This window comes from Chiloscyllium plagiosum, unplaced genomic scaffold (genome assembly GCF_037043375.1).
Source record: "Chiloscyllium plagiosum isolate Xiang-an unplaced genomic scaffold, Cpla_swu_hap1 HiC_scaffold_10, whole genome shotgun sequence".
Taxonomy (NCBI): domain Eukaryota; kingdom Metazoa; phylum Chordata; class Chondrichthyes; order Orectolobiformes; family Hemiscylliidae; genus Chiloscyllium; species Chiloscyllium plagiosum.
In genome coordinates, this window is record NW_028270148.1 from 24458465 (window position 1) to 24469995 (window position 11531).

At 38.8% G+C, this 11531-nt stretch overlaps 1 protein-coding gene across 5 annotated transcripts in view; it reads right to left on the reverse strand.

Annotated features, from left to right (window-relative positions):
• The window catches only part of birc6 (baculoviral IAP repeat containing 6), a 256819-nt gene that overhangs the window by 141363 nt on the left and 103925 nt on the right, over nt 1-11531 (reverse strand). For 3 of the 5 annotated variants that reach the window (XM_043695518.2, XM_043695521.2, XM_043695516.2), the window contains 7 exons: nt 5884-6042; nt 5555-5688; nt 4715-4868; nt 4505-4621; nt 1546-1691; nt 1330-1456; nt 1009-1119 (listed from right to left, as the gene is read on the reverse strand). In XM_043695518.2, the coding sequence (XP_043551453.2) occupies nt 1009-1119; nt 1330-1456; nt 1546-1691; nt 4505-4621; nt 4715-4868; nt 5555-5688; nt 5884-6042 (948 nt within the window). The remainder of the gene's footprint in view (nt 1-1008; nt 1120-1329; nt 1457-1545; nt 1692-4504; nt 4622-4714; nt 4869-5554; nt 5689-5883; nt 6043-11531) is intronic. The other 2 variants (XM_043695519.2, XM_043695520.2) reach the window with 2 other exon arrangements.

Genomic DNA, 11531 nt, shown 5'->3' on the forward strand with positions numbered 1-11531 from the left:
CAAAAACCTCCCAAATATTTTGCCCTAGCTTCCTCCTTCTATTGGTTCCATAAGTCTCCAGCTCATTTGAGCACTTCTCAATATTCTGTTCAGCAATCATGCAGAAGTTGAAGCCTCCTCTAGCTTATCTCTCGACGCTTCAGGCTCACTGCCTTTATTCCTGATGAAGGGCTTTTGCCCAAAACGTCGGTTTCGCTGCACCTTAGATGCTGCCTGAACTGCTGTGCTCTTCCAGCACCACTAATCCAGAATCTGGTTTCCAGCATCTGCAGTCATTGTTTTTACCTAGCCACAATTCAAATATCATACTAACTTGCAATTGTGTTAAAACCTCAAAGTAATTCAGCTATTTCATCACTGATTTTAAAACTTGTTCAAAAGTACGCAATCCGAAAACATGGAATTCAGGTTTGCATTCATGATTTTATTTTCCATTTGCAAAATCCACTTATGCAGTGCAAGTGCAGGAAAAGATTTGATGATTAAACAAATCTTTGTAGCAATGCTGAAAACGCAAGCTCTTACCAGTTCTAACTAGTGGAAGAAATTGTCACTGTTAGATATATCATAAGCCTTCGTGATCTTGACGGCCTCCGTCAGGTCAACTCTGAAGCTTCTCTGCACTCAATTCCTCAACTTCTCTTCACAACAGTATCATAAATAAACCCACACTCCACCTTTATCACTGCTTTTAACCATATCCACAGGCTAACTAAGCTTTGGACAAAAGATCTTCATTACTGACAGAGAAGAAAGCAACTCAAAAATAAATATAGCTCAAGTTTCAAATAGCAAATCGTACAGCTGGAATATACAAGCATATGAATAAGTGAACAGTAGGCATAAGTAAACCATAACTTAGGGAGGTTATTATTTTGTTTAAATAGGATCTTAAAAGACACCAAATATAATTAGACTAATCCAGGGAAACTATGCTCAGGGTTTCTCTGCACAATTTTGCATTACTAGAGGAAGGTAGAAAAATTTGAAACTCAAGGGATCACTTACCATTCAGCTGCATGTTCGTCATGAGAGTCAGACTGTGCAACACAAGGCACCAAGTCCGCAGTGAAGTGTTTGGGTACCAGGCTAACACTGTTAAGAGGCTAGATATTGAAGCTGCCATTTAAATGAAAAGACATGTTTTGAGAAAGTTGAAGTTCACAGAGTGGACAAGTTTTAACTGCCAACAGGCACTGATTATCTTTTAAAAATACTTCGTATTTTGTCTCCAAAAATATATATACATATGCAAATTTAATTCAGCAATTTTTGGATGTTTGAGAAAATGAAGTAAACAGCCTCTACTTTTGGTAAAAAGCAGCTCACCTTGACTTAAAGGGATTGTTGGAACTCTGCTTGCATTAAATAAAAAAACATCAGTTCCAGCTTCTTCATTTCCAACAGAACAAGCATTCATGCTCAATGTAAGCCATAACTGCAATAATGATTCCAACTGAAATAAAATTAAAAACTGCAATTAAAAAAAGATGAAAATGAAGAATCATAGTCAAAGAAACAAATGAAATAATTCAGATCCTATACCTGAACATGATGAACCTGCAGCATTGAGAACAGTTTGTTGAAGCATGCACTTAACATGGGGATTGATGGTGGTGGCACAATTAGCTGGCTAGACGAATGCAAGCCCCTCAACATGGAGTCATCAGTTCCAGGAGGTGGCTGAGATACTAGAGCAAACAAATAAAACATTACCATTTAGTGCCCCACCTCTTTACAATAAGTTACAACAAAATTCTACATCTACCGTGGCACCACATCATTAGCAATTACTCAAATTGATAGTAGTTGGTATTCTACCTCTAATAATGTTCTATTTAAGTGCTAACATTTATTTAGAGGTTCTATTGCATTCACAGAACTATTGTTTTTAAGATCAAGGGAAAAGCTCAGAAGTGGGAGATTTTGGGTTTTGTTTTTGACTTTAGGTGGTGTTGGTCCTGTGGAATGAAGGTGCTGGCGTTGAACTGTAATACATTGCATCAGTTGTATGACACTTTGATCTTTTACTTATAAATTCTGTGTCCTATGTACCTGCCCCATTCGCTATCTGACAAAGGAACGGTGTTCCAAAAGCTTGTACATTCAAATAAACCTGTTGGATTATAACCTGGTGTTGCGCGATTTTTAACTTAGTTCTGTGAAAACACTGGAACAAGATAGTTACGCAAAATTTCTGCGAAGTCAAGATAAGATAGTGATTTTGATTACCATGGTGTGAAGAGTTGATCCACCATTCAATATGATCATGGCTGAATTCATTTCAGCCTCAACCCCACTCCTACCTATGCCCATTTCAAATTAAAAATCCGAGTAAATTTAAGAAACACAGACAATATCTCATGTTGGGTAGTGAATTTCATAGATTCACTACCCTTTGAGAGACATAATTCCACTGCAACTCCATTCTAAATCTGCTACACCTCACTCTAAAACTACGACCTCTCGTTTTAGGTTGCTCACTACCGGAAACATCCTTTTTACATCTAATTTGTCAATTTCCATTAGCATTTTATGTACTGGAATTGCATCTCTCACTCTTCTAAACTCGAGTGTATAGGCTTCAATTACTCCATCTCACACTCCTTAAGGCAAACTCGTCACCTCTGGAATCAATCTAGTGAGTCTCCTCTGAACCAGTTTTTCATCCTCAAACTGAATTTGAGCTCTAGCATACCTTAATCACTCTTCCCTACAGTATCCTTTACTAGGAGTTCATTCATTAATCCCACCTCATTACACAAAACCAAATTCTGAATAACTTGGTCTCTCATTGGTTTCCCAACAGATTGCTTCAAGAAACATTCTCTAATAAATTCAATTAACTCTCCCTCAAGGCAATCCTTACAAATTTAATTAATCCAGCCTACATACATATTAAAATCACCCAGGATTATTGTTGTACCTTTTTTATGAGCCCACAGTATTTCCTGGTTTATATTGTGCCTCATTATGGAGCTGCCATTTAAGGACCTAAAGATTGTCCCTACCAGGGACTTTTCTCCCTTGCTATTTCTCATTTCTACCCAAACAGATTCACATTATCTTAAAGCTGGGTGCCATTGAGTTGAGGTATGTGGTAGCTCAAAGAAGCAGCTATCACAGTTCCAGAATAAAGATTCAGCTCGCAAGTGACTCAAATGTCCTGAGGTGTTAGGAACATGGATTCTGGTGAGAATATTAAAGAGTGGTGTTTTGTGTACTATAAAAAAACCTGCCTTGTTTATTTTCAATTTATAAAGTTTTGGGATAATACTTGGGCTGTGTTTAAGATCTAGGAATTTATATTATAAGTAGATAGTTTTGACTGTTCTATTTTATTGCAGTTACTTATTTTTGTTTATAAAGTAAAACCTGCAGCAGCGTATGCTTATGTTTCAGCAAAAGACCACTTTATTAAAATGGAAACAGATTAAAGTAAGATTTATCAAACCGGGTTTCTGTCTGGAATTTGACTTGTCTGGTAATAACATCAGCCGTGATAACAATAGTATTAACTGTCTTATCGCTTTATTCAAGTGATAAATAAGAAGAAGCCACTATATTAAGATGCATTTTGAGAATGCTGATACTCTGGTAACTTTACTCTGATGGAAAGCAGTTTCCAAAGCACAAAAGACACAGAAGTTGTATAAGTTACAGTCACATACTTGTTACAGCACAGGAGGAGACCATTCACTCCAATTGATTCTGCACTGGCTCTCCAAAATAAGCAATTGACTTAGTGCCATTCTACCACTTTTTCTCCATAATGTTACACATTCTTCCTTTATCTCAATCAGTTTCTGACCAGACCCTGAAGCTACAGACGTAGCAACTCCCAATCAAGTGCTAAGGTTCCCTCGGAAAGTTTTAAAACCTCACATGCAATCTTTTTAATGTTTAAAAGCTGTTCAAAAAGAAATCTCGGCATGTATCCAAATGTGCACATGAGGGGGGTTAAACTCAGCAACCTGCATCAATAAAGAGCATTACTAGGGCTGCCAGCAGCACATCACACTTCAGAGTTAGCCTAACTGCAGTTGAAGGTCGATGTCAGAACAGCGGCAATATATTGAACACATCACAATTCTAATTTGTGCTGCAACAAAATAAATGCAACACAGCTCATAAATCAGGCTGGGATAAATCTGCAATAGTAAGAGAATTAGAAAAGAAAAAAAGAAGTTTTCTGTAGTTTCAACTGATGTTAGGAAGTACCTCTCCAAAAAAAAAGGACAGTGAAAATCTGGAATCACTCTCCCAGAGAGCCACTGATGCTCCAACAATTGAAAATTTCAAAACTCAGCTTGATGATATATTTGCCCCGGAAAACCCCAAGGGAATTGGAACCAAGGCTGATAATTGGGATGAATTACAGATCAGCCATGATATAAATGAATGGCAAATCAGGCTCAAGGAGCTGAATGCCATGTTCCTTTTCTTATGTTCTTATAATTTAGCACTCTGCTCCAGAGACTTGAGCATCTCTCCATCCATCTACCTGTAGGTGATGTATTAGTGAGAGCCTGAAGAATAGAATCAGCTTCCAGTGTAGCCATCATCTTCAACATAAGCTCAGCTTGCTGCTCCAAACCAACCTCCAGACGAGCATCCAGCGCTGCACCACAAACAGAACCAAGGATAGTTACTTTCTTTTCCTGCTAGCTTCAGCATCAAATAGCAAAACAAATTACTTATGAAAGATACAAACCTTGCGAAATGGAAACGGATACACTTTGAGATCCATTCTTCTCGCTGGCAGGGGGTGGTTTTGGCATCTGAATTCCAACTCCACCAACATAAGGATTGTAACTGTAAGTCCCGTAGTCTGTACCCCAATAGTCGTACCAAGTACTGCTAATTGGCTTTTGTGAATAAAAAAAATTGAAGAGCAATACTAATGTGTTTAATGCACACTTTACAATTCTCATCATTTTTTGTAAAAATGTTAGTATCATTCAGGAATCTACAGAATATTTAAAGTTTAAAATTAAATCTATGCTGGCAACCAAAATGAAAATGCTGAAATAAAGCAAACCCATTATTGCTACACAAATGCTATAATTAAAATTATCCATTTTTTTTTTTATTTGTACAGTCCCTAAAATTGTGTTGTCTTGGGCTCCCAAACATTACTGTTGTCCAAATTTATGAAAAATTTATGAAACCTAAACTGAATCCAATTCTCAATTCCGAAAGCACAACACAAGTTAAACAGACAATCATACATTTATAACGGTGAGTGCTCTGAAGGGCCATTGGTTAATTTTATGTTTTCAGAACCACCAATTCATTTAATAAAATTTTTCTCAAATCAGTAATAAGATTTTAGAAGTAGGATGATGGACAGTAATAGGACAAAAGTTTTATTCAAATCTTTGGTCTCTTTTTGACCATGAACAAGAAAAATGAAAAGATCGAAATGATAAGAGTTAGAAATGAGAAACCTCTTACTCCCAAGGCAACACAACAGAAGTCAAATTTTGCAACATTAGCCAGAACGAAAACAAGTTTTGCATGCAAAAATGTAATTTAAGCATATGTACCATACCTTGAATACTTTGGCAGCAAGTGGATCTTCATCAAAGTCAACATCTAGGGGACCAATATCAACATCCATGAGGTCTTGTAGCATGTCAAAGTCTTTGTCTTTATCTTTTTCCAAAGATGATGCAGATGGAGCACCTTTGGATGATGAAAACAGCTTTAACATTGCCAAGTATGTTAACTAATGTATGGAAATGGACCACATACACTCACCAGGCAATTTTAAGGCTGTGCTTTCTCTTTTAATTTATAAACTAAAAACTGACAATATATAAAACTTAAAGTTAATAAATAGGCAACCAATTCACTACTTTGCCCTTACAAGTCACATACCTGTAATATCTGGGGTCAGAGGTTCATCTATAGATTCCACAAGTGGAATTACAGGCGTTTGTGGCAGGGTATCATCAGAGTCAGCTGCCGATGCCCCTGCATCTTCACCAACTGCTCCTTCTTCCATGGTCTCTATTGTTACTGGTGACAAGAGCTCACCTGTTTCAATATTCAGAAAGGTTTGTAATATATTATAACTGGAACAAAATATTTTAGTATTTGTTAACCTATCCACACAGGACACAAAACCTGGAACTTTTGGCTGAAATTAGGGCAAAAGAAAAATTCAAATTCTGAAAGTCTGTTATAAAAATACATTCACAACAGGTTGATCAGCATTAAGAGAAAAATGGTCTGCACGCTGATGTAGGGTTAGTTCAATTTCATAGAGTGACTGACCAGGTTCATTAAAATAAGTTGTATGAACTAACAAATTCCTAGATAATTGGAAAACAGCAACACAGGTGGGGACAAACTGTAAAACTATGTTAATTAGCTTAACATCAGTCAAAGGGAAACTGCTAAAGTCCATAAAAAAGTTTATAGAAAGACACTTAAAAAATCATGATTCGATCAGGTAAAGTCAAAATGTGAAAGAAAAATCATATTTGACTAATTTATTACAGTTCTTTGAAAAAGGAAAAGGCCATATGGTTAAAACCACCTGCACTTCTAAAAATACATTTGATAGGGTGTAGGTTTGCTCGCTAAGCTGTAGGTTTGATATCCAGACGTTTCATTACCTGGCAAGGTAACATCATCAGTGGCGACCTCCAAGTGAAGCAAAGCTGTTGTCTCCTGCTTTCTATTTATATCTTTCTCCTGGATGGGTTTTCCTGGGGTTTGTGGTGAAGTCATTTCCTGTTCATTTTCTGCGGGGTTGATAGATGGCATCTAGATCTATGTGTTTATTTATGGCGTTGTGATTGGAGTGCCAGGCCTCTAGGAATTCTCTGGCATGTCTTTGCTTAGCCTGTCCCAGGATAGATGTGTTGTCCCAGTCGAAATGATGTTTTTTTTCATCCATGTGTAGGGCTACGAGGGAGAGAGGGTGGTGTCTTTTTGTGTCTAGCTGGTGTTCGTGTATCCTGGTGGCTAACTTTCTTCCTGTTTGTCCTATGTAGTGTTTGTGGCAGTCCTCGCATGGAATTTTGTAGATGATTTTGGTTTTGTCCATGGGTTGTACTGGGTCTTTTAAGTTTGTTAGTTTTTGTTTGAGAGTGTTGGTGGGTTTGTGTGCTACTAGGATTCCAAGGGGTCTTAGTAGTCTGGCTGTCTTTCTGAAACTTCTTTGATGTATGGTAAGGTGGTTAGGGTTTCATGCTGTGTTTGGTCTGCTTGTTGTGGTTTGTCCTTGAGGAATCTGTGCACTGTATTATTTGAGTATCCGTTCTTCTTGAATACGTTGTATAGGTGGTTCTCCTCTGTTTTCCGAAGTTCGTCTGTGCTGCAGTGTGTGGTGGCTCGTTGGAATAGTGTTCTGATACAGCTTCGTTTGTGTGTGTTGGGATGGTTGCTGGTGTAGTTAAGTATTTGGTCAGTGCTTGTCGGTTTTCTGTATATGCAGGTTTGTAGTTCTCCGTTGTCCTTTCTTTCGACTGTGACGTCTAGGAATGCGAGTTTGTTGTCGGTTTCTTCCTCCTTGGTGAACTTTATGCCTGTGAGGATGTTGTTGACACATAGATCTAGATGCATCTATCAACCCCTCAGAAAACGAACAGGAAATGACATCACCACAAACCCCAGGAACCCCATCCAGGAGAAAGATATAAATAGAATGCAGGAGACAACAGCTTCGCTTCACTTGGAGGTCGCCACTGATGATATTACCTAGCCGGGTAATGAAACGTCTGGATATCAAACCTACAGCTCAGCGAGCAAACCTCCATCCTAAACCTCAACCTGACCTACAAACCTTCACAAACCTTGCAAATACATTTGGTAAGATGGCACATTACAGAATGCAAAAAAAACGCAAGATCATGGCATAATGCTTAACATGTTAAGTGAGCAGGCAAAAATGTAATGGATTTAGTATAATGTGGGAAAATGACAATGCATCCACTTAAGCAGAAAGAATAGAAAAGCAGTACAGCATTTAAATGGAGAGAGATTTCAGAATTCTGTGGTATAGATGGATCAGAATATTCTAGCACATGGATTACAAAACGTTCATTTGAGGGTGTAACATGTAATCAGGAAGGCAAATGCAATAGTGCTGTTTGTTGCAAAGGGACAAATTTAAAATTACTCAAATTTCACTGCAGCTGTAGTGAGCCAAATCTGGAGTACTTAAGTTTCTTTATTTAAAAGATGATGTTCTTTTGTTCATGGGATGTGGGTGTCACTGGCCAGAACAGGTAAGAATTTCCTTCCCTAAAGGATATTAGCAATCTAGATACAAATTTGGTAGAAACAGTTCAGAAAAGGTTTGTAACTCATTTTTGGGTTATGCGGAACTGATGAACGGGTTGGGTTTATATGCATTGGAGTTTAGAAGAAAGATGATATTATTGAAACACAAGATCATAAAGAGCACTGTGACTGAGTACACCCCATGAGGGTGTAGGGAGACTCTATTCATTTTCAAAAACAAAATGACTTAAAATGACTTCCTGTTAAGAACATGAGTAATAGTATCCTTCAGAGAGACATTAAACTTGCAACTCTTTCCCAGAAAGCAATAGAGTCAAGGTCATTGAATTACTCAAGGCTGAGTTGGATAGTTTTGAGAGACAAGGGCAGCAAGAGCGTGTGTGTGTGCACGTGCCAGATAGGAAAGTGGAGTTGAGACCACAATCAAATCAGCCATGACCTCATCAAATGACAGACCTTGTTTCAAGGGCTAAACGGCCGACTCCTATTCTATGCCTTTTATCCCCATAAACCAGTTTCTTTAAAACGGTGGACAAAATTTGATAATGCAGATATTTCCCAAGTTCTCAATTTAATTACAAATTAAAAGGTTAAATGGTGTGTAAAAGGGGGAAAATACTAAGCCAAACAGGAGACGTTGGCAGTATAAAGTGAAGCAACAATATGCCAAAATGAATATTTGCCTAGTTTAAGTAACATGTTTACATTAACTGCTGCTGACAAACACACTGCCAATTTGAACAACTACTTGAGAAACTAAAAAGGCCAACTGAAATTCACCCAAAAGTCTATTTTGTTCCTATTTCAGCGATGATCCAAATTGCTGGAAACATTCAGGTCATGCTGAATCTGTGATCGGAAACTGGCAAAGTCAAACATCAATCAGGACTGAGTCAGAATCAGAGATGTACAGCATGGAAACAGACCGTTCAGTCCAACTCATCCATGCGGACCAGGTATCTCAAATTAATCTAGTCCCATTTGTCAGCACTTGGCCCATATCCCTCTAAACCCTTCCTATTCATATACCCATCCAAATGCCTTTTAAATGCTATAATTGTACCAGCCCCCACCACTTCCTCTGGCAGCTCATTCCATAAATGCACCACCCTCTGCATGAAAAGGTTGCTCCTTAGGCCCGTTTTAAATCTTTCTCCACTCACCCCATGCCTTATCCAAGCCCCACATGATCATACAAACCTCAATAAAGGTCACTTCTCAGCCCCCGGTGGTCCAGGGAAAACAGCCCCAGCATATTCAGCCTCTCCCTATAGCTCAAACCTCCCAACACTGGCAACATCCTTGTAAATCTTTTCTGAATCCTTTCAAGTTTCACAAGAGACCAGAATTGCCCGCAATATTCAAGAGTTACCGAACCGATGTACTGAACAGCTGCAACATGACCTCCCAACCCCTGTACTTGATGCTCTGACCAATAAAGAAAAGCATACCAAACGTCTTCTTCACTGGGAGAAAGTGAGGACTGCAGATGCTGGAGATCAGAGCTGAAAAATGTGTTGCTGGAAAAGCGCAGCAGGTCAGGCAGCATCCAAGGAGCAGGAGAATCGACGTTTCGGGCATAAGCCCTTCTTCACTGTCCTATCTACGTGCGACTCTACTTTCAAGGAATTATGAACCTGCACTCCAAGATCTCTTTGATCAGCAACACACCCCAGGACCTTACTATTAAGTGTATAAGTCTTGCGCTGATTTGCCTTTCAAAAATGCAGCACCTCACATTTACCTAAATTAAACTCCATCTGACACTCCTCGGCTCATTGGCCCATCCAATCAAGAACCCGTAGTAATCAGAGGTAACCCCCTTTGCTGTCCACTACACCTGCAATTGGATTTGCAATTCTGATTTCCTTCCATAAAAGTTAAAGTTCTTAATTGGAGTAAGGCAAATTTTAATGGTACGAGACAAGAACTTTCAAAAGTTGACTGGAGTAGACTGCTCGCAGACAAAAGGATGTCTGACAAGTGAGAGGCTTTCAAGAGTGTGATGATAAGGGTTTACAGGTAATATGTTCCTGTCAGAGCGAAGGGTAAGGCTGGTAAGATTAAGGAACTCTGGCGAATAAAGACATTGAGGTTCTCGTCAAGAATAAAAGAGAATCTTATTTTAGATACAGACAACTGGTTCAATTGAATCTCAATCACTGTGAAGAGTGCAGGGGCATTCTTGAGAAAGACATCAGGAAAGCAAAAAGGGAATACGAGATACCATTGACATGTAAGTTTAAAGATAATCCAAAGAGATTCTACACGTGCATTATGAGTAAGAGGGGGCAACTAGAGAGGACGTAGGGCCCCTTAAGGATCAAGGAGATCGCCTTCGTATGAACCCCAGGAGACGGGAGAGATACTAAATGAATATTTCACGAGCTTTTACTGTAGAGAAAGAAATGGAGGCTAGAGAATTCAGGGAAATGAGCACTGACGTTTTGAAAACAGTTCACATCACAGAAGAGAAAGCTCTGGAGATCTTAGAGAATATAAAAGGTGGTTAAATCTCCATGAATTAATGCAATGTATCCCAGATGCTGTGGGAAGCAAAGGAGGAAATTGAGAGACCTTTGCAGAAATATTTGCACCATCTATAACCTTGCGTGAGATGCCTGATAACTGGGAAGTGGCTAATGTTGTACCTTTGTTTAGGAAGGGTTGCAAGGATGATGCAGGGAATTATGGACCTGAATCTGACTTCGGTTGTGGGTAAGTTGTTGGAGGTGATTTTAAAAGATAGGATTTATAGACAATTAGAGGGGCAAAAATTGACTAAGAATAGTCAGCATGGTTTTGTGCGAGGAAACTTGATTGAATTTTATTTGAGGAAATTACCAAAAAGATCGATGAGGGCAGAGCCGTTGACATTATTTACTTGGACATTAGTAAAGCCTTTGACAAGGTTCCATGTGGTAGACTATTTAGTAAACTTAGGCCATATGGGATTCAGGGCGAGCTTGCCAATTTGATACATAATTGGCTTAATGGCAGGAGGCAGTGTGATCCTGGAGGGTTGCTTTTCAGACTGTAGGCCTGGCACCACAAGTATTCCACAGGGATCGGTCTGGGTCCTCTTTTGTTTGCCATTTAAATGATTTCTATGAGAATATAGTAGGCATGATTAGTAAATTTGCAAACAACACCAAAATTGGTGGCACAGTAGATAGTGATGAAATGATCCTGATCAAATGGGTAAATTGGCTGAAAACTGCCAAATGGAGTTCAATCTAGATAAATACGAAGCCTTGCATTTTGGTACAAAC